The 23,538-nt window shown below is 38.4% G+C and overlaps 1 protein-coding gene across 1 annotated transcript in view; it reads right to left on the bottom strand.

Moving 5' to 3' along the window:
* The window catches only part of FREM2 (FRAS1 related extracellular matrix 2), a 122,098-nt gene that overhangs the window by 27,633 nt on the left and 70,927 nt on the right, over positions 1-23,538 (bottom strand). Inside the window, exons 7-14 of the mRNA XM_033053389.1 lie at positions 9,859-10,008; positions 8,709-8,918; positions 8,326-8,523; positions 6,179-6,343; positions 5,914-6,096; positions 2,479-2,609; positions 1,442-1,600; positions 249-552 (exon numbers count right to left, since the gene is read on the bottom strand). Of these exons, the coding sequence (XP_032909280.1) occupies positions 249-552; positions 1,442-1,600; positions 2,479-2,609; positions 5,914-6,096; positions 6,179-6,343; positions 8,326-8,523; positions 8,709-8,918; positions 9,859-10,008 (1,500 nt within the window). The remainder of the gene's footprint in view (positions 1-248; positions 553-1,441; positions 1,601-2,478; positions 2,610-5,913; positions 6,097-6,178; positions 6,344-8,325; positions 8,524-8,708; positions 8,919-9,858; positions 10,009-23,538) is intronic.

Below are 23,538 nucleotides of genomic sequence, written 5' to 3'. Positions count from 1 at the left end.
CAACAGAAACCAGGCTTCACTAATTCCATTGCCTGTTATATATTGTTCTCCTGAGGAGAAAGGAAAAACTTTTTCTTTATACAATGCTTTGTTGTGTCAAGACAGGTTTTGCACCACCTCTATGAACAACAGAAGAAAAGTTGAGATGGTAATGTTAAAATGCCCAGTCATGTAACCAGCTTTTGTTAGGACTGAATTTGGAAGCCAAGAGAGACCTGTGAATTTTGCAGTAAGTGATGATGTCTTACCTTCTGATGTGCTTATAGTGACAATAGGGCTCATAAGCTCCAGACCCTCATTCCCATCTGAATTCACAGCCCGAGCTGCGCACTGGACGCGAGAACCGGCTTGAAAGTAAATGGAGTCGAGAGTAATCATCTTGGAGGAAGTGAAGAAGGTGTCAAAGTCAACCTCCCTCATGGGGCTGGTCACTCCATCAGGGCCAGTGGGGGCACTCACAAGCCACCGGTACTGTGTCAGAGTATTATTGATGTTCTCGCTGGCACATATAGAACCAGTCTTGTCAAAGTCTTCATACTTAGGATTACAGGCCTGCAGAACAAGGCACATGTGTTAAGAATTTATTTGCTTCATGGCAAAGGAGTTTTAAGTCATCAAGAGTCACAAAACTCAACAATCCCTGTAAATGTCATAAGAAATCATCTTATTTTGACAGTGATGTGTTTAGCACTGTTAGGGCAGATTGAAAGGCATATCTAATTATGCTTAAATAAAAAACTCTATTTAAAATTGATTTATAGGTGAAAATGTGGCATACTTATGAAGGCACAAACTACACACCCATGTACTACTTTAATTTGAACTTCTCCCTTTGATCTAATTCTGAAAATGCACTTTGAATTTCAAGATTTATTTTCTTTGGTTTTTTTTTTTAATTTAGAAGAACCATTCAACTTGTGACATTCCTGTGCAAAAGGAATGTGTGAAAAAGAATTTGAAGATGGACAAAAACATTCTTTAAGGTATATGAATATTTATGTAAACTTTTCAGTTACAAAACTACCAGTGAAAAAAAAGAAAGAAGCCTGTATTCCTTCAGCACTCATTTTACAATCTGTGGCACTCATCGAAAACAATGGCTCATCTGTTATCTCCAGTGATTTTAACCCTGCAAATTAAGGCAGGATAACACAGGAAATAGTAAGGCCATGCAATCACAGACACTCACAGTGTGAGTATCAATATCAAACTACTCTTAGTGAGGAACAAGTGAAACATCTTTCTATGCTTATTGTCCTCCTGAAAATGGATTAATTATCCAGACAAATTAGATTAGCTCTAAGGATAATTCTAGCTTGAACTAATATGTGTGACTAATATGTGTGACTCATCACCATATGGATTGATACTGGGTGCCTAAAATCAACGGAAAAAAATCCATATACTGATTTTTTTTCTCTTTTTGTACAGAAATACTCACTGTGATACAGATGACAGGATAGCCAGCAATGGGACTGGTTCTGTCTTTGGCTTTAGAAGTATCATCATATATCAACAGAGATGCAACTTGAGGGACAGAGGGAAAGGTGACATCTGCCATGCTGTTCATTTCTTCGATGTAAACAATGGCCTTGGTTGTCTGCCAATGAAAAGGACAGAAACAGCCCTCTGTGAAAACTTAAATAAACAACCTGGATCTTGATCATAATCTGTCTAGCCTTCGAAAAATTGTTCCAAAGGAAGTTCTAAAACCTCAACTGGATGAGCTATTGAGAAAGGGCTGAAGCTCTGAAAGTACACTGCAGAGTGTAAGAGGAAGAGCTAAAATGAATTTTTTTTTCCATAACCATGAAGATTCAAGACATTTAACCTTGTCTCCCAGCTTTTTTGTTATCACTTCAGTATTCTGGTAGAACCTCCTATGTGCACTGTGTGCTTTAATGCCTGGTGGAAATGGGGTGTTTGTCATTAGCAAAGGCTGTGTCTCTTCTGCCTGTCTGGAGTCATACTATATATGGTGTGACACTGATGAAGCAGACAGGGAGTTTCAAGAACATTTTATGCCAAATCAGAGGAATATACTGTTTGAATTAAACGTATGTAAGATATAATGTGAAATAACAAGAATGTGTCACTAGCTCATCTTACACAATTAAAATAATATTAACATCGTTTTGACAGCAGAAATCATACTTCCTCTGAAAGTGTTCTTTTTACAGCATAGAGGTTATATTGTACTGCCAGAGAGTGTTTCCATGAGACTTGTTATATGAGGAGAATATGTCTGGAGCGATATCCTGAAGACTTCAGTCTTTCATTGACTCTATGGTCCCATCAACATCATTGCCTTGACAGCAAACTGTTTTGTTAGGTGACAGGTAGATGACCTTTTTGTCTTTTAAAATACAGGCCAAGATGTTGTGAATAAATCTTAAAAGAAGAGTAAAACGATGAACCAGAAAGTAAGAGGTCTATCTACCAGATTTTGTTGTTCAGGACTTTGCATGAAATTGTTACCTGTATTTCTGCAACCATGTTCTCATCAGGCTTCAGGTGAACAGTGAAGGCTTCTCTCATCTCCCTTACTCCATCAAACAGAACTTCAATCTCCACAAAGTGCTGTGTTTCACCCTCCTTGAACTCAATTTCTGAAAACATGAGACACTTAAAAATAAAACTTTTCCTTGTAACAAGCTGTGATTCTAGGCCCAGCCATGAGAGATGGCAGCTAATACTTTTCAAATTACACATGTTTGCAAATTTAGTTTAACCTATTTGATGCTACAAATAATAATGAATAGCAGCAAAAATCACTGGAAATAAGACATAAATCAAGAGATTTGCAAAGCTCAAGATTTAGTCTGATGGAACTTAATGTTTTGGAAATTATTTGTGACTAATACATAAATGTTGGTAACATATGTGAATGAACAAAAGATTGAAGAATTTGAAATAAAAAGTATTGTTAGGTGTTTTTCCAACAAAATTTAATAAATACAATGGTATATACAAAAAAAAAAGTAACAAAGCTGTAGCTACACAAGAGTATTGAAAATCATCATCTCTGAAAATCTTCATAAGACATCATGATAAAAATTTCAATCTCAGCTGACTATATTTGGTTTGTGTGGCAAGGCTTTGGTAGTGGGGGGCTATAGGGGTGGATTTGGTGAGCAGCTGCCAGAAGTTTCCCCCATATCTGGCAGAGCCAATGCCAGCTGGCTCCAAGATGGACCTGCTGCTGGCCAAGGCTGAGTCCAGCAGTGACAGTGGTAGTGCCTCTGGGACAACAGATTAAAGAAGGGACAAAGCTGCTGAACCACAGCAGCTGGGAAAGAGGAGTGGGAGTATGTGAGAAATGACTCTTCAGGCACCAAGGTCAGTGGGGAAGGAGCAGCAGGAGGTGCTCCAGGTGCCAGAGCTGGGATTCCCCTGCAGCCCCTGGTGCAGACCATGGTGAGGCAGGATGTGCCTCTGTAGCCCATGGAGGCCCATGGTGGAGCAGAGATCCACCTGCAGCCTGTGGAGGAGCCATGATCAAGCAGGTGGATGCCCAAAGGAGGCTATGACCCGGGGGCAAGCCTGCAGTGGAGCAGGACCTGTAGCCCCATGGAAAGAGGAGCCCACAGTGGACAAGGATTGCTGGCAGGACTGGTGACCTCGTGAAGACCCACACTGGAGCAGTTCATGAAGAACTGCAGATCATGGAAAGGACCCATAGTGTAGTTTTTGATGAACTGTTTCCTGTGGGTGAGACCTCATGCTGGAGTAGGGAAGAGTTGAGAGGAGGAAGAAGCATCAGAAATAACGAGTGTGTGATAAACAGATTGCAACCCCCATTCCCTTGAGCCAGTCAGAGGTAAGGAATTTGGGAGTGAAGCTAACCCCAAGAAAAAGGGAGGGGTGGCAAGAATGTGTTCTAAAAATCTAGTCTTATTTCCCATCACTGTGCTCTGGTTTGATTGGTAATAAATGAAACTAATTTTCCCAAGTTGAGTCTGTTTTCCCCATGATGATAATTGCTGAGTGATCTCTCTCTCTTCTTATCTCAACCCATGAGCCTTCTGTCATATTTTCTCTCTCCTCTGTAGTTGAGGGAGTCATAGAGCACCTTTGGTGGGCACTTGCGGTCCAGCCAAGATCAGCCCATCACACTGACCGAGCTAGGGAGTATGTGATTCTTGACTGTATTAATTACTAAAGAAATAGAAAGTACAGAAACTATTTAGCATTTGTGCCTGGAAAGGGTGAGAGTGATAAAACCCAAAATAATAAGTGCATTTCTAATTTATTTTTTTTACAGAATGTCATATTCACTTTAAAGATGTACAGAAATAACCAACAGAAACTTTGGACCAGAAGAACTTGCAGAGAGTGATGTTCTCACTGATATCTAGAAACACCACCACAATCAAAATATGCCAGGTGATAAAGAGCTCTGCACTCTGAAGGAACAGGCACAAAAAGCAGCAGTGCATTAAAACTGAATTGTATATGGGAAATAAGGCACAGTTAGGTCATAGGGACTGATCAGTGCTGGAGAAACACTCTTCCTCTCCAAAACCTTCAAACCTGGACTGGATGCCCTTTCTAAAGGATATATTTCCTCCAACCAAAGTTATTTGGATCAAAACAGAAGTAATTTGGGAAAACTGGGAGAATCTTGCAATCCACAGTGAGTCTGATAGAGTGATCTAATGACCCTTCCAATCCTAAGTGTTATTAAGCCAGAGAAATACTCTTTGTGGTAATAAACATATGAACTCTTAGCAGTGAGACAGCCAAGAATTTTACTGATTTTCAGCTTTCCACACTTTCTTCAGAAAACCCAACTGAGGATGCGGGTTTTGTATCTTTGGTTGAATAGGCAGGTTCCCTAAACCCCAAGGGATTCTAAAACCTGTGGGGAAATTCTGCACATCACAGACCCTTCTCAAAGGCCTGGGGGCAGAGGCCAAGAGCCTCTTGTTCTGGGGTAGCTCTTTTCCCCTGAAAACTTTGCTCCCATGTGCTGTTGGTGCACAGCAGGGAGAATGTGAGCAAGACAATACCCACAGGTAATGTGCATATAGGACAAATATCAGCTGACACTGAAGTTCCTGTGGTTGCCAGGGGGAAGAGCAAAACTCTAAATGCAGGAGCAAAGTGACTGGAATTAGCAAGCTCTGGGTTGATAGTTTCCTTGTGGCTAACAAATTGCCTCTCCAGATATCACTAGTGGCAAATGCCACTCCTACGGAATTTGAAGATGTTGCTGGATCTTCAAAGGAAAGTCATACATTCCAGCTGGACTGGATGCCAAAATAGTTTATCCAAATCTCTGAAAACACTCCAGTAATGAATGATTAATCTTAAAATACAGAGTAATATCATGTAGTATCATAAACTTTCAAAGAAAAAGAATCATCATGCTACAAACTCCATTAGTCATTGCCTAAAGCATGTAGGTGGGCTATTAATGGAAAGAAGTTTATCAGCTAAGAAATTTCTCATTCTGTTACACAACTTCTCTCCTCATTCATTAGTAGTGTGGAGTAGCAGGCAGTGAATTTAGAAATACAGAAGGAAAGCTTTATTACTATGAACATAGAAAAATAAAAAGAAATATACGTTAATTCCTACTGCTCAAGAAACAGCCACACAATCACATTCTATAAATAGATGTTTCTTCAGAGTAATATTATTACACTCTGAAAATATAACATCTTCTACAATTACTTGAGCTACAGATGTTTTCAAAGGTGTCACAATTCTTTTGTAAATATCTCCACTGATAATTAGTATTCCAACAGCAATTGGGTGTTGTATACCACAGGGGATCTGTCCACACTGAATTTGAATGGTGCGATGTGGCTGCAAAGTATTCTAATCACAAAATTATTTCATTTTTCAAAAATTATGTTACAGTCATGAATGAAAACAAATAGTTGGATGTGATAAGTATGATCCTACCTTCTGATATAGGATGATAGTCTTCTCCAGAAGTAGCAGATCCATCCTTTGTATGAACTCTCACAACAGAAACTTTGGAAGTGTCTCCCAGACGAAGAACTGGGATTTTCACAGTTGCTATTTGCCTTGTGTCTTTCGGTTCACTCACACTAAATTTGGTCTCACCAAACTTAATGATAGCCTCTGTCATTAGAAGAAAAAAAAAATGGTTTTAGAGCACGCAAATGGGCTTCCAAAAGCCAGTAACAATAAACTATTCTCTTACTGTCTGCATCATCCCGAATCTTTATCAGCGTCTCGTTTTGCTCGCCAATAGAGGCACCAAAGGAAGAATCACTTCTTGGGGTGCCAAGAACCAGGCGTAGTTCTTCCTCCTCCTCATGGAAAGTATCATCCATAAGCACCACTGTGCAAGGCTTCTCAGTTTCACCTGCAATCATTCTGAAGGTAGTATCAGACAGAACTTAGGCGTTCTTTGCTTTAAATCAGCACTTCTATCCAAGCCCAAGGCACCACAGGCTGCTCCTGCTGGCCAAAGACATCCACCTTGACACCATTCAAGTCAATGAGCAATGACAGATTTAGCAAGCATTACCTTTCTGTGGAAACTAATTAAAGTGGAATCTCCCATTTTGGGGCTTCTGTAAGACACATTTCTATTTGGTGTGTTCACTTTACATGTATTAGTCCTTTTGTTTTACCCAAGAAGAAAACGCCTCTTCTCAGTGACCTCTTCTACAGACTGCACTTAAAAAGGAAACACTTGCTCAAGGAAACAGAGTACCAAAACTTTCTAATGGTAATACTAATTACTAATTACCATTACTAATACTAATGGTAATTTTGTCCTGAAGTTATATATTTCAAGTCTCTTTTGATTGGACATTCTCCAACTGTGTGGACCTTCACTTATATTCTTCCATTTGACTTTAAAGTCTTTTGAACTCCCACTGATTCCAAGTGACAGTGAATATTGTCTGAAAAATGCTTTGGAGTATCAAACCTCTCAATTTTGCACTCACAAATTAATGTGCCCTGACTTACTGGATGTTCAGAAGCTTGAACACCTTGCCTTACACCTTCTACACAAGCAGCAAGACCTACGAATGGTGTTCAGAGTCTGGTACCCAGGATGACTTGGTGTGCTCTTCATCATGAGCCTGGGTCCTACATCCCAGACAAAAGGAACAGCACAGCAGGAGAGAGATGAGGTCCATTTACTGTATTTTTTCCTCATTACACATGTAAATAAGATCAAGGCCCTTCAAGATGAAAAACCAGATCAGGGTGCTGACTGTGTTCATTTCCTGTGGTTGTCTTTTCCCCCACTGCAGAAAATAAATTATCCCTTAGGAGGAAAAAAAAAAAGCAAAATACTCATCCTGCATATTGTTACATGGGAAGTGTGAAAACTAAAATGAGACTGCTGCATATTAAACATGCCTAAGAAGTTTATGGAGACAGAATATGATTCTAGTAGAACTCTTCGCTACTTGTCTTTGCAGATAAATGGTAGGGCAACACCCAAAAAAAAAGAGAAAAGTCACTTCCTAAGTGGTCCAGATCCATTAATTCTTACTGGCTGGACTCTTTCCTGGTTGATCAGAAGTAATAACAAAGGTTCAGAGAACAGGACAGCACTAAAAGCTGAGGCCGACCCTAAATAAAGACTGAACAACTCACTTTTTAAAGAAAACTGTGATACATGTCTACAGAAATACGAATTATGTAATTTCTGTGATAAGGGCATACCAAGGATTTCATGCTGATGACAGAACTTGTTTAAGACTTGTAAAAATATCACATATGTGTAAACTTCAAAGACTAGAAGACCAAACTGTCTTCTGCACAAGTAGAAAGAATCAGGCAATATTCTTTCTACATAGTAACATTTGATTTATTTGCATTTCATCTCTGATATGAGATATTAAGTACCTGATATTGGTGGGTGGTGGGAGAAAAAAATTCAAACAGGAATTAGGGAGCTATATACATGTTGAAACATCTATTACTCATTTCAGTGCAAGTCAAAAGTATTTACCAGAAATCTGCCTAACAAAGAACAGAACTTTCCTTTCTGACAGCAGATCTGTGTTTCTACTGTGTTATGCCAAACCTGCTTTTGCTATCCTAAAGATCCTGGTGCTCAGGCTGAACCTAAATGAAGATATACTCTTTTGGTTCTTATTGACTATCCCTTGAAGTCATAAGTGAAGAAAATAGAGGCAACATCATTCCATTGTGTATGAAAAAAATCCCCAAGCCTTTGTTTCCCAGAGTGATCTTTTCAGCACTACTTTATGAGAAGACACACTTAAAACACGACAAAACAAGACAAAGCAAAGGAGAGCAAAGCTAAACAAAATAAAACATGGTAGACTAAAGGCATTTAAAATGAGATCAAGAACTTACCAGGAAGGAATGTGATGATGGAGCTGTCAGTATTAGGACGTTCTTCGAAGTCCATCATAACCTGAGCTGAACCTTGCCTTGTATAGCATCTCACAGTGGATGTGTGTTGGATATCCCCACTCCTATATATCATGGCAGAAATCTGTCCATCATTTTCATTGGCTACATACACAGATTCTTTAAACTGCATCTTTGGCACTGGGCAGAAAAACATAGAAAGCACATGTAAAATATAACTGCAGAAGTTATCATATCTTCCCTCCACCATTACATATTTATTTATGCCACACTGCACCAGATATAGAATCCAGTCAGTCAGACAGCAAATGATTTAACACATCATCTCCAAAATATGAAAAAGTAAAAAAGAAAAAAGTACTCACAATCAGACACTGAGTCATTAATGAAGATGGTGGTCTTGCTGGGTTCTCCAAGGGCAGCATTCATTGGCATCCTTAGAACAAGCTCAAACTTCTCTGTTCCTTCTAACACTGGCTGTCCAAGATCATCCAGAATGATCATACGAAATGTCTGCATATTGACTCCAGGGGAAAAATCCAAATTACGACTGATGCCTACATAATCTACTCCAGCTGCCAGTGGAAAAGAGATAAAAATAGCATTGCATATAATTAATTGTATCTTCTGTGACCAACAGACTAGAGAAGTCATGAGCTGAGCCATTCCCAGCTTTTAATCCTAGAGGTCCTGGCACAATGAATGAGGATCCTTAGTGTAAGGAAAGATAATTTTTTACCAGAAATACAATACCTTAAATATTCAAGATTTGACAGAGACATCAGATCACAAAAGCAAGTTCAGAACTGAAGCAATCATGTATTTTTTTCAGACTTAATAGTTTTATTTTTCCTTAAGAAAAATACATAATTATTATATATATTATTTTATGTGTATATCATACATATATATTATGTTTAGATATTCCTGAAATAACAGTAAAGTTACACTCAGGATAAGCACCTAAGGGAAAGAATTTTTATGCTGCCTTGATATGAATATCTTAGTTTAAACACTATGATATGTTTTGTGAAAAAAAAATAGAGTATGCTAACACTTGATTCTGTAAAGGTTCTGCTGAAGCATGAGAACCACACAGCTGAAGCAATGCTGTTCCTGAATAGGATAATAGGTAATGATTTCTCATTGCCTACAGTAAAAATGAGAGAAGCAAACTCAGCACGCTGCCAGTGATCATTCCTGTGCCCAGAGTATGCCCTTGAAGCAGCAATTACCTTTGTAGCAATCTTTATATAGGGTTTAAAGGGATTTCTCTTAGTGCTATACTTCATAGCAGCTCTTACTCCTGTTTCTCTGGAATTCTGTAACCACCTAATTTGTTCTAAGAAGAGATCTGCTCAGAGCGAGACACATACAATTTTCATTTTATGTGGCTGAAACTGCACCAAGACCCACTGAACTAGCGCTAGTAAAAGGCAGCAGCATGTGCCAGCAGTGTGTACCAGCATGTGCAGTGTGGTGGCAGTCTGAAAGCAGAGCAAAGCAATAACTCACCCTCTGCAGTTACTGGCTCAGATTTGCGAGACCTCACCGTAACAGAGGCAGTTTTGGACAGATCAGTCCCAGTCCTCCAGACACGGACCTCAACGTAGCCAGCACTCTCATCTACGTAGTATTCATCATTTCCAAAGTAGAATGCTGGTTCTGGTGAAAGAGGAATAGTGTTCATAAATGCTTCTTTACCTTACGTTGAAGTTAACAAGACACTGTAAAATCCACATTAGACAATGGAGAGCACTTTGCTCATCACAGTAAGTGAAATAAAGCTGCTCTTTTAGACAGCAATTGTTATATCAGCACCGTGTTCTTTTACTTGTCTTCTACATTTTCAACTTTTTGGGTCAGCATGTATGAATCTGTGTACAAAACCAAATGTGGTATCTCATTAAACTTGTTTTAGTTGAGTCCTGTGCACAAGCCAGAAAATTCCTTGCATTTTTCACTTTGGTGCAAACATTTGAAGGTGAATACAGATAATGAAGCTTTAACTTGAATGTTCTCACAGATTCCTGTTGTTAAAACCTGACTGGAACATGACATATAACTGGAGCCACTCTTGGTAACGTTTTCCAGCTAACAAATACTTAATTTCAGTTCTCCCACATCTAGCATTTAAAACAAAATCAATCTTATTTCATGTAAACTGAAATGTGAACAGGCTTTATCTTAAGTTCCACAGTTCATAAGAAAGAAGAGCAAAAAGCGAAGGAGATTAAGAGCTACTCCACTTAGCAGACACATTGTTTAGCTTCATTTTTTCCTCCCTTTACCAGTTTACCTACCCACAGTAATTTCACAAAGTAAACAGCCTTAAAAACACACCCCAGCTTCATCCTGGATGTATATCATCTCCCCTTTTCTATCCTTTCCATTCCTGTTTCAAACATGCAAGATTAATCATGCACAGCCAGTGCCTCAGCTTTCCCATTGCACAGCAGAAATCACAGCTACCTCCCCCAAGCGTAGAGACCCACCCAAGTTCTCCTTGCGCTTCATCACAATTTTCTTATGCTGTCCTGTGAGAATTCATGTTGTTCTTGTGAGAATTATGAGGCTAGAGTATCACAAATGTGCCTGAAACACCATGCAGCATGCAGCCAACTTGAATTCAGTTGGCAAAGACCACAGCAAGTGCTCAGTGATCTATGAGTAGCACTGTAGGTACTTCCCCTTTACCAACCATAGCAAAAAACCCAAGAAATTCAAAGGAAATTACTAGAAAAGGTTATGGTTCTACAGAGCTATGCCTTGCTTACACAAAAGGTACAACTTACTCAAAGGAGGAGACATAAATACTTTTAAATGGTAAGTGAAAGTTGGGACCATCATTTCCATAAGTCAGATCTGTATAAGATTACATGTCTGATGCAAAAACTATGACTTCTATTACAATAGAATAAATGTTTTGTAATTGAAGAATCTCCACAGTGTATGCAACCATCTCCTCTGGTAGATTCCTGAACAACATAAAATAGCACCTTAATTAAAACTAACCAGCAATAATATAACATTTTTACCTAGTTAGTACTAAGTCAAAACTTCATCTGAGAAAGCAGCAGCTAATAGGCATTTTGGAAGTGTCTTTAAGAATGAAATTGCAAGTTTTGAAGAAAAGAATTTTCTCTTCTGCATTCAAGATTTTCCTGTATTTCACAACTAATAAAAACCCTGCAAAAACCCCATTCCTTTAATATTCCTCATCAATTAAAAAACGCAGCTGCCTCCCTACTTATCTGCTAAAACTGAAATCATGCAACAAATTGATGGAACTGAATGTATTTACTGAAAAATAGTGCAGATTCATAGACCTGTTTGAGCACAAAGAACGTCATCAACCTTTACAGGATAAAAGTCACACTTGGAAGAAGTCAACCTTGGAAGATGAAAATACTGTCAGTTCCAATTTAATTTTGTTTTTTTTTTTTAAATTCAAGAGTATGTGTATTTAAATGTGTGTTTTTGTGTGCACAGACAGACACACATCGATCTTACTTTATTTGCCCACAGAGGCTGGCTTGTCAGTAGCTGTTTTTATACTTGGAATTGCGAAGCTCTTATCTGAAACATTTTTAATGGGTGAACAGGATACATCCTCTGTACTTTTTGTGTAACTACCATTAACTTTGATGGGAGTTCTACTTATAGGGGTACTGAAGCACTGGATATTAGATCTGCAAAGCAATGTGTCATTTCAGACATAAAATGTTCTTCTAAATTCTTTAGATGGACAAAGACCTCCCCAGCCTCTAGACAATAAAAATACAGAATGCCTACTAAGACCAAATGGTTATTAATGTGCCAGTAGTTAGATAAAGGCAGTTAAGAAAATTATCCATTCTAATACATGTCATTTCTTAAGCAGGTGTGCTTAGAGTTCAGCACACTTTCCCAAGTCTTGTTCCTACTTCCCAATGGTTCCAGAACATGATCTAGACTTGGCTGCACCTCGTTTTAAGCACTTTAGTGAGAGGTACTCACAGGGGGCCTGCTTGCTCTCAGTTTGCAAGGACAAAGATAGGCCATTCCAGGTTTCCCAGCACAATGAGCATACAGGAGGACAGTGGAATTGCTCACTTACTGCGACCTGAAAAATCTGAGGATGTGGAAGCATTTCCTTCTACTTACTAGTTACACAGGAACTTAGATGATCTGCCTTAAACTAGGTGGAAGGTATAAGATGAAATATTGTTTGTTTCTTACAGAATTATTCTAATGCTTGTTTTACTGCTGCTAAAGAAGAATCCTCACATACTATTCATTCCTGTAGTCACAGCCAAACAAAAAAAAATAAAAAAATCTAAACCATCAGCTGTCTTGCCTGTATTTCAGAGTGAGCTTTTCACACTTTTTGAGCTATGTATGTTCAATGAAAGACACATTCTGCATGGTTACCCATCCTAGGAAACAAATCCTTACAAATGTTTTCTAAATTCATTTCCTGTAAGCTGTGTTAGTAGCTCCCCAGGGGAAGGAGCAAAGCCCAGCTCCTAACAGGGAAAGCATTGTCTATCTCAGGTCATGTCTGGAAAACACTCTGCTCAATGACTGCAGGCTCACTTACAGCAGACCTTTAATCTAGTAATCACTCTGAAGAGAGACTACTGCAGATTTAATGGCTCTTCTTAGAGAAATAAGAAGTTTTCTAAGGGTTTTTTTGTTCAGTCCCACAGATTTCACTGGCATGCAGTTACAATAATGAGAGGAGAAAGGTTAGGAGCTTTAGACCCAGGTTTCTTGGCACAGAAATGAAAACTTTGCCTTGTCCTTGTACTTACAGAGTCAGAGGCATATCTCAACTACAGCACTAGTCAGTCATCAAGGAGGAAAACAAACACACTTCTCATGTTGTTAGGAACACATTTAACTTTGAAGGTACATCATCAAATCAGTGTGATAGCACAAAAATGTTTATTTCCAAAGAGGCTTTACCCTTTAAAATTATATCCTTATAAACTGCTTTAGGAGACATTGCAAAAGAGTAGATTGTTTATAAAAACTGTTGTTGGCAGGATATTTATGACAAACACAAAAGAATAGACTCTTTTGTGCTGATACCTTGATAAGGCCTAAAACTGAAGTGAATTTCAGTGATGTATGCTGCCAGTGATGTGCACACACACACAAACACACATACATGTATATACTCTCACAAGAAAAGATAGAATAGAAGAGAACATACATAGCGCTCCAACATAGTAGATAATGCATGCAGGAGAAGCAGTCTTTAAAGATGAACATATGGTTCATCTTTTCTAGGGTTAAGACTATTTATGCCTAAAAGCTTTTGCCTTCCTTCTGTCCATGAACAGCATAAACAAGGCTACGATGTGAACATTCTGAGTTGCCAGAGCTAGCAAGTCTGTTGTGGTAATGCAGAAGGTACAAACCAGGGCTTTACAAGCCTACAAGCCTGTTCTGGTACAGCCTGGACATGCTAGGGTCATGTTGAATTCAAAGTAAGGAGCCCCGATGGCTGGCACAGCTAATTAACTCGGACACAAAACCAGACAAATGTGGCCAGATTTGGCTGGACCTGATCTGTCTCGTACTCAAGCAACACATACATATATCCCTACACAATGCCTACTTGCATTTCAGGATCAAAGCTGGCATTAAAGGACTGATCTGATGAGTCCGTAACAGAACAGATTCCAATATTATAAACATGAAGTGTGTGAGGTGTAGGTAGAGCAGTTAAGAATGAGAGTTCCATTAAATGTAAGAAGGCATGAGCATTTTCTGTTTAATAGCAATAAAGGTGAACTTCTGAAATCTCTCTTATATATGCATGTTAATATCAGCAAAAGAAAACCCAGAGAAACCATCCATTACAAAAACTTTGTATTGTTTTTTTTAAATCTGAAAGTAGGTAGCACTGTTCTGCAGCTATTTACACACACTTGAAACTATGCAAGCAACTGAGCCTGCATTTAGCACAATGAATTTAATTTGCCAAGTCATTTATTTTCACTGAATGCTGCAGAAGCAGGGGTCAAGATTACAGTCAAAGCTCAGTTCTGTAGAAGGTACCTATTGTGCAAATGCCAATAGTTTTTTATTTGATGTCGTCAAAACAGATTACTTTTCAAATTCATATATTGCAATCTTAACAGCTTTCATCGTCTTAGCAGTATTGTCATAACTTTTGCAATCAAAAAGTAAATTCCCCTCAGAATCAAAATTGCTAGTTTCAGCCAAATTGCCACAGACGTTATGTTAAGCAAATAATGTCTGCTTTTCCATTTGTCTCAACAGACCACTTCTGTCTATTGACTTAAAAAGGTTTTTAAAAACAATTCTGCAAACACTGTAACAGATAATAGGACAGATTCAAATTAATGCAATCTTTACCAAACACACTTCGATTTTGTAAAGAAATTGTAGTTTCTTTTTTAATCCACAATGGCAGTGCCATATATTGATTAGACTGGTTCATCACTTAATTACTCTTATTTTATGCATTTAGTCTAGTAATTTTAGTAGAGTAACATGGTGTGAAGCAGCAACTGCTATGAACAATATTATATACGATTCACGTTTACTTATTTTATGATACACACTAATTTAGCATAACACTTTACATTTTAACTCACCCTTTATGTTGAAGTGCATCAATGCTTCAGTTTCTTTACACACATTACCATCAAAGCAGCACCTGCCTGGCAGGCTTGGAGTCCGTATCTAAACTCTTTGCTACATCAATTAGCAAAACTCAAATGTGAATTCAAAGCAGCATGTTAAAGGAAGCAGACTACATCTCTAGCTGCAAGAATGAGGATGGCAGAGAGATGGCTACAGTGATACCCCGTCTTGGTCATCTGCACTTTCCTTTTGATAGCCTGCACTGTTCTTTGTAGCATGGAGAACAGGGCTAATTCTAATTTGCTTAATGTAAGGATGCCAATCATAAACACTGTAGTAACAGCACTTTAAAGTGAAAATTAATTTTTCAACAATTAGTTAATTATTATATACAAGATAGTAATGAGTAGTCTTAAATTGTTTCCCAGCTACAAATAGCCTGTCAGTAGAAAAGCTAAAGTGTGCAGTTCACTCTAAGTGACCTTCCCTTGCAGCAATTAATTTACTTTTGTTGGTTTGCTAAGAAACATTGCTACCTTTCCAAAACACCAAATTTTTATATCAGTGATCTAATATATATATGAAAATATTTATTAGTAGAGTAGTGTTGTTATGATTCTTCCACACACCTTCAGGGTATAACCTATAGACCTAGATATCACTGGAGCAATTACATGTCTTGGAGGATCTTTTCCTATGTTCAGACTGAGGACAGGGCCAAAATAGTTTTCCAGTTATAAGTACATTAAGCTCCAATCCCTTGCCTAAACCATTCCATAATGCAGATAATTGCCTCATTTACCAACGGGAAAAAAATATAAAGACTAACACATGAAGAAACAGACACTGGAATTTGGGGACACACCCAAACATGATCATAGTTGCTCGCAGTAACCATCTGAATTTCATATATCTTTTTTCTACTGGCTATACCTCCCACAGAGCATGAAACCAACTCAGAATCTTCTACATGCTCTGTTTTTAAAATTAATTAGATTACGTTTATATAACATGCCTGGGAAATGGGATTGGTAAAAAATTCTCAATAAACTCATGAAACAGAGGCAGACAAATGGTAAGGCTTGGCAGTAGCATTTAAATATACCACACACAGTTTTTCACAAGGAGGCCAAGCTTGAAGGTGCTTACAGTCAGTGATTCATGCATCAGATAAAAAATGAGGGCTACAAACAGAAATGGTATGAGAAGTTCAGCAGCATTTTTGAAATCAGGCTAGGTAAAGATACAGTATGCAGCCATTTCTAGCTGATCCGGCTTTATATTTTTGCGCTTTTACTATTCAGTCAGCATGCTAGTTACATTGAGTTTACTTAAGCAGTGGAAACAATTTCTTATAGGCTTTTCTGCCCACATAGAACACATTTAGCTCACCTAGGCTGTAGAAGAAACATAGGCAAGATATTCCTTTACCAGAGCTACTGTTGGCAGAGAAGACAGAGCAGAAATGAAAACAGCGACAGCCAGACTTACTAGATCACAAAAGTAGAGCTCTAACAAAGGAAAATATGCTCTGCTGTATGTTAAAACTTCTTGAATTCTGTTTTGTGGACTTTTGATCCCATTTGTGCGTGACAGAAAAGAGTGTCCTGACAGTGAAGTGAGATAGTAACTGAGTTAATCTTTTGAGGACTTACACTTTCAAAAGGACAACCCATGACATTAAAACCCAAAGGGCTACAGGAGCTACAGTATGTTTAGGGTCTTCAAAGACTACGAGCAAACTGGAAAGGTCTCAGTATGAGGAGATTCAGAGTAAGGAAGATGACTGAAGAAGCCTTAGGAAAACTGAATGCACCAAGACATCCTAGTCAACTTGATTATCCAAAATCTAAACATACAAAGCACTCACTCGGTCACTAAATTTACTCCCTACAACTAATATCCAACAGTAAACAGATAATTAATTTAGAATGGTTTGCTAGGCATTCATTACATTTCTAAACAGTGTATAATACATGCAAGATCTATAGTACAATGACCAATGTCATCAAAAATACAATATGCTACAGGCAAGACGTGAGAGAGAAAGCAGTTCAATGCAGTCTGTGTGAACAGCCATAAACCAAAAATGCATTAGGCTCTGGGATGTAATACCAGTTCACATAAGAATACCAATTCATTAAACTCATTCTAAATTTAACAGAAGGCATAATTTTTTGTCCTCAAAATATTACTGCAATTCACATAGAAGTGTAATACTGCATCTGTAAGAAAACAATTTTAAAAAGTGCAGCAGTGAAGGCTGAAGAGCTTTGTGCTCTACCAGCTGCATCCTCTACTGTAAAATCAATGCGACAAAGTACTGCCTGGAGGTCATTGTTTTGCCCTCCTCACCTAGCAAAGGAGCCCAGATCACAGGTTTGGACTATATTTCTAGTCAGTAAGCAGGTAAAGATGAGATTACTCCAACATCTGTAGTTCACACACATATATATAAACACACACACTTACAGAATGGGACACATATACATAATAAACTGTAAGCAACAAATAATGCTAAGAAAGCAAATCATAAGTGTGCCTGGTTACTCTATAGAATGTCCTACTGCAAAGTATGACATTATTTCTGTGATAGGCAGCAAACAGGCACTTTCTGAAATCTTTAAGGCTATCATCACAGATTGAACATTTTTCACTCTATTGAACTGGTGATAATAAGAAGCTATTAGTAAAGAAAACTGGGAGTATAATATGTGTCATAAGCTGGCTGTCATCCACTTTTTCCCTTGATTAGTTGCCAACCTGGCCACCTGCCACAGAGTGAGGAAAGGGGAGGGGTCATATAGAGATTTTACTTAATGGGAGGACAAAAGAAGTTAAAAGCTACACAGAAGTGCCAGAGGCATCAGATTCACAAGCACTGTAAAAACATAAAAAGGAAAAAGAAATCAGAGAAGGATGTACCCAGAAAAAAACAATCAGTTCACTATTTTAGGCATCTCCAGAGAGCGGTGATGGATAGTTGGCCAAATCATGACTCCAGTCCATAACATAACAGTGAGAATTCTCTGCCTGTAGTACTCAGATTGTAATTAAAATTGGACAAATGTACTAGCAGACGTTAACTACCAAGATTAATCAACCACCTGTTCAGTTCAAGGCCTGACAGAAGTACTGGCAAAGAGAAAAAGGCACATTTGACTGCCTGCCTTGGAGACCAATGGAAATAAGGAGAATCCAACTAGCCTTGTGAGATAAGGACATTCCCCTGATAAACTATGTTACTAATAAAACACTTATTTATCAAAAGCTGTAAATTTGGCTCAGTACACATACTGAGAGCTAGTTCATACTGCCTGCTTGCTAGAAACCAATGCAAAGCATATATTTATAGTGCAACATTGCAATGCTGACTTTTCAGGCTATTGATGGTAAATATTAATATGTACTTTACTACTTCAAGGGAGCTGGAAAAGTGTTAGTGGGTACCAATTTAAAGAACATGGCCTAAGGATTTTTAAAATTTAATTAAGTGAAAGGAAAGTGACAGCTAGTGTTTTAAAGAAATCTCCAGAAGACTAAATAATTAATCTGTTCTGTTTGACCTCTAACATCCCCTTTCTATATTAGGATACCATCATCCAGTTTAGTCATCTGTAAAATATTTGCAGACAGTGCTATCCTCTATCATGTGGATGGTATGAGTGATTGATTCTGTTGATCAGGTGTAAAGATAATGGTCAGAAAATCTCCAACATAAACCTGAGTCCATCACTTTCCCAGCCTTGATGCAGAAATGTCAAGAAGAAGTTTGAGCAGCTTCTTGCCCATCTTATGTGAATGAAGTGGAAGAAATGTATTTAATGTACTTCCTGCTGTGAACAGCATGAGTCTTCAACAATTCCACTAAGGCAGGATGCCTGTCAGCCTGGCTGTAAGGCTGTTTGCTCTCACGGCAACACTAAATACAGTAGCAGGGAATTAAAATCACATGGGGAGACAGCCACTTACAAAAAACTTGCAGCACACAAAATAATTGTAAGTATTTTCCCCTTAGGTGCAAACTTTCAGCTCTGCATTCACCACACCTCTTCTATTCAGGTTTCTAAATGTGATTTCAAAGTGAGTTTCAAATTTGCCAACAACCAAAAAACCAAGTAAGTAAAAAAAAAAATCAAAATTAGCACAGCAGTCAAAATATTGGGACTATGAAAAAGCAGAGCTTTGACTCAAACCTTGTTAAAGCATTTCGTATCAGACTTGTGGTATACAATACAGTAACATTGTTAGTGCTGGAACCAAATCACAGGCTCTTCATTCCCAGCTGAATACCAACAAATGACTTTGATGTAATTTTTTCTCTCTCTTTATTAAATGATTTTAGAGTCACTGCTTCAGCTGGAAAAACAGAGAGCACTTCCAGGCTGATCTAGCTTAGTTGCCAAGTGCCTGAGGATTAAGGCATTTTCATGGAAGAGTAAGGTCTTAGTGTTTTCATGAGTCTTAGACTAAATTCCAGGATTTCTCTGTCCAAGAGGAAATAAAAGTGCACATTAACCCCATCTTCTATTTCCTAGATGCATAATATTTATCTATTATGTAAAGTGCCTCCTTCAAATGAGCATTATGCTGAACTCTGTGCTCTCCATGAAGTCTAGGTATGTCCTTCATGCCCAGTAGTGATTATAACTTTGTATTTGCAAATTAAATTTCTCAGGTAGGGTTTATACCTACTGTCATAAATCAATTATTCAGATGCACCAGATATCCCTGGTGATTGAGCTCAACAATTTAGATGCTTGTCATAGGATGGCATATTTCCTGGGAGTACATCTGTCTTTTTATCAACTATAGAAGAATCCTGTAATAGCCTATTTGAACAAGATGTCAAAAATTTTGGAGGTTAATACCAAATGAGATAAGTACCACCCCAGAAGTGAATGATTTACATAGGACTTTTCCCTATGCAAGCTTTTCTTCCATGGTTCACAGTTAGTAACTATCACATCTGACACAAACAAACCATGTTTTTACATTTTAGTGCCTTAACTGTAGTGGCATGTGTAATTTTGAATCCAAGATATCCATGTGAAGTTTTTTCTGCTGCTTACTTCATTAACTAAATGCTTTTCTTTTTTCCTAACTTTAGTACCTATCAGGAAAAGTCCCTTCCAAATTAGGAAATTTCCCAATAGCAATATCTATTTGAAAATCAACATTCACAATATATAAATATACCAGTGCATGTTCTACATACTACAATTTTTTCCCCCAGATTTTGCTTTGGCAGCACAGCACAACTGCATAATTCTCAATTCAACTTTTTAGTTGCCTGGAATTTAGTGAATACACTGTACTTCACTAGAGCATGCCTCTTACTTTTTTTATTGTCATGATTATATAGCAACTACAACATTTTAGTTAGGCCCTAAGGGCATTCTCTAGAAATAAAAGACTTGGATGGTGGGTGCTGAAGGTGTTTCCTAATTACAGTAATTTCACGATTATAAGCCGCACCATTTTGACTAAAATTTTGAACCCACCCCGGAAATGCAGCTTACGCTCAGGAGTGGCTAATATATGAAAAAAGTTCTGAAATTTCCCAACCCGGAAGTTCAAGCCAAGGTGCTGAGCCGAGCACCTGCCAGTAAAACCCAGGACTGTGCGATTGTTACAAATTGGTTACTGTGTTGCACTGCGGGTGAAGGCGGGCTCGGTGCCGGCAGTGCAGAGGGGGAGGCGGGGGCTCCCTCCTGCTGGCCCCGCGGCCCATGGGGGGAGGTGGGGGGCTTTGTCTCCGCATACCGCCGTGGGTGTTGGTGGGCTCCCGCTGGCACTGCGGGGCAGCGCCGGGCCGGGGCGAGTGAGCCTGGCGGCAGTGGCAGCCAGCCCCAAGCAGCCCTGCCGAGCAGCAGCGCCGAGCTGGGCCACCTGGCCCTGTCAGCAGCTCCGAGTGGGCCGAGCCTGCCCGGCCCCGAGCCGAGCCAGTAAACCCCGCGATCCCATGATTCTGTTACTAAGTCATTACTTTGTTGCACGCGGGTCCTCACTGCGAACGAGAGTGCGGTTTATAATCTGGTGTGGCTTATACATGGACAAAGACCTAAAGGTTGCCGACACTCAGAGGTGCGACTTATAATCAGGTGAGGGTTGTAATCGTGAAATTACTGTAACTTGCAATGAAAGTCAGAGGAGATAAGGCAATGGTGCTAGTGCTGACTCGAGTTCCATAAGAAAGATCTCATGTAGTATTATTAAACTTTGACCTTTGCTATTTCTATTATTTGGCCTGAATAAGTCAATTCATAATGTTAATCCAGTCACAGTACTTGGAGATAACATTTTATGACACCCTGTGACATTTGTCCAAACAAACTCTGTTAAACAGAAGACGAATTAAGCAATGAGAAATATATATCAGCAGATGTGAAGTAGACGTAAGTGGAACAAAGAATTTAGCATTCCAGCATTAATACAGCTGACCGACTATTACATATGTGCTAAAGCTTCTACCAATCTCTATCTTAGACATCTTCTGAATTAAATCCTACTGCCAAAAGCTAAAGAATTTTTTTTCCACATACCACGCTGATTTAACTTAGTAAAATTAATTTTGTGCACTGCAAGCACTAATAACCAATGCTGCTTAAAATCATCTGCTTATTTATGTAGAATTTCAATCATGACTGCCAGGGTGCTAAATTGCTCGCACCTTACATAAACATGTGCTTGTATATATATTTGTATGTGTGTATGAATACATAAATAAATATGCAAGGTGCAATCTATATTTGTAGTCTGTATTCTGCTTTTTAAAGAAAAGGCAGTGCAACAGATGTCAGATGAAATAAAACACAGACTTTTCATGCTTTATATTTTTACACAAACTAAAATGAATATGCTAGGAAATTTTACTGGTAAGTGAATTGCTGGTAAGATTTTGCATGTGCTAGAATTCTTCGTGGGAGTTCTTTCACTGATACAGAAAGCTAAAAAGGAGTTCTGTCACATCATTCCAAATACCGTTTATGTAACATTTGGGTGTAAAAAAAAAAAGTGACTGTTTTCTAAAAAGCCTTCCAAACCTATCCTTCAAAGATCCCTTATCTTTCAATACCCCAAACATTCTTTACTCCTACCAACAAACATAGATATTTCAGTTGCTACATAATGAAAATATTCTATTCTAATTTCCCAAATCTTCCCCAGCTTTTAAAATAAATCCCATTAGATTATTCTTTGTTAAATTAATTTGTGTAGAGAAGTTTGTAGCTCTGATGGAGCTTGTGCTCATAAATGCAGAAACTTCAAACTCAACAGTGGTGCACAAGCTAAATTACTTCTGCTTTCTAATGGCAGTGTTAAAGGAGATTTCTTATTAACTTCCCTAATATTTTGTGTGAGCTTCATAAAATATTAATTTTTATACTCAGCTGTGACTGGGGGTCACAGAAATTCCCACTGAAGTTAGATGGTCTAATTTCAGCTCATCTCTGATATTAACTCATGTCTTGGAGAATCATTCTCTCCATCCCAAACTCTCCATACATATTTTAAGCAGTCAGAACACCTTCAATTTTTGTGTTGTCAGCTTCTCCATGAATACATATTTTTAATAGGTACTCTCCAAATATTCTATACTCTGCTGTGTACAAACTTTAAAGTTCATGAATTCATCAGAATTATTCATACAAATCAAACTGTTGTGGAAGTTCCTAAATGAATAAATTTGTGTTTGGTACAATAGCAGAGTCAGATAAAGATTCCTATTTTGGTTTGCATTCAATATATGATCCCTTACTTTACAAGACATGTTTTTTTTCAACCTGTCATAGTCATTAATGCTATATGATTACCCAAATGCTCCACAAAACAAAGTCACCTCTGTCACAGGATTACAGGTGAGAAATTTAAGGCAGACTGAGTATTTATGAGGCAATTAGATGGGGTGTGGACTTCCTGCCTTTAAGAGCTGCCTTTTGTATCCTTACCCACAGAGAAATCACTGTGCTGATAATAATGTTCTATTTTGGCACCAGACTTTCAAAGAGTACTGTACTATGCAATTCCTTCCTTTAGTCTTTAGGAAATATGATGGTGTCACAGTAGGTGGTTAATGGCCTCACAAAGAGGACTAAAACACCTTATCAGTAGTCCTATCACAGAATTTACAGTTGAGATGTCAGTCTCTGAATTCCACACATAAATGAGGGCAATTGTACCAGGAAGCTTTCATGTTACTTCTCCTAGAAAAAGAGATGTCACACCAATGCTGAAGCATTAAAGGAGAGGTTAGAGGCAGCAGTAATACATATCTTTTTGAAAGCAGTTGGTGATACAGTGTGCGAACTCTACTCTGCCTTAGTCACACCCCTTCTTCTAATCATCACCAGAAGTGTCCCTTTCAAAGCAGTATCTTAAAGTTATTAACCCGTTGAACAAATGATATAATTCTGTCAACATTTCCTTACTGAAGCAACTTCTAAAGCAACGTTACTCTTATTTGAATATTTGTTTTGTTAAAACGACAAAGCGAGCACAAATGGACACTTCTACACAGAAATTCAAATGCAGCATCAAACCATAACAAATATAGCTTGTCTCTTGGGAGCTGCTTGATGGCTTCTGCCT

The sequence above is a fragment of the Catharus ustulatus genome, chromosome 2 (assembly GCF_009819885.2).
Source record: "Catharus ustulatus isolate bCatUst1 chromosome 2, bCatUst1.pri.v2, whole genome shotgun sequence".
Classification (NCBI taxonomy): Eukaryota; Metazoa; Chordata; class Aves; order Passeriformes; family Turdidae; genus Catharus; species Catharus ustulatus.
This window is presented reverse-complemented; position numbering and strand designations above follow the sequence as displayed.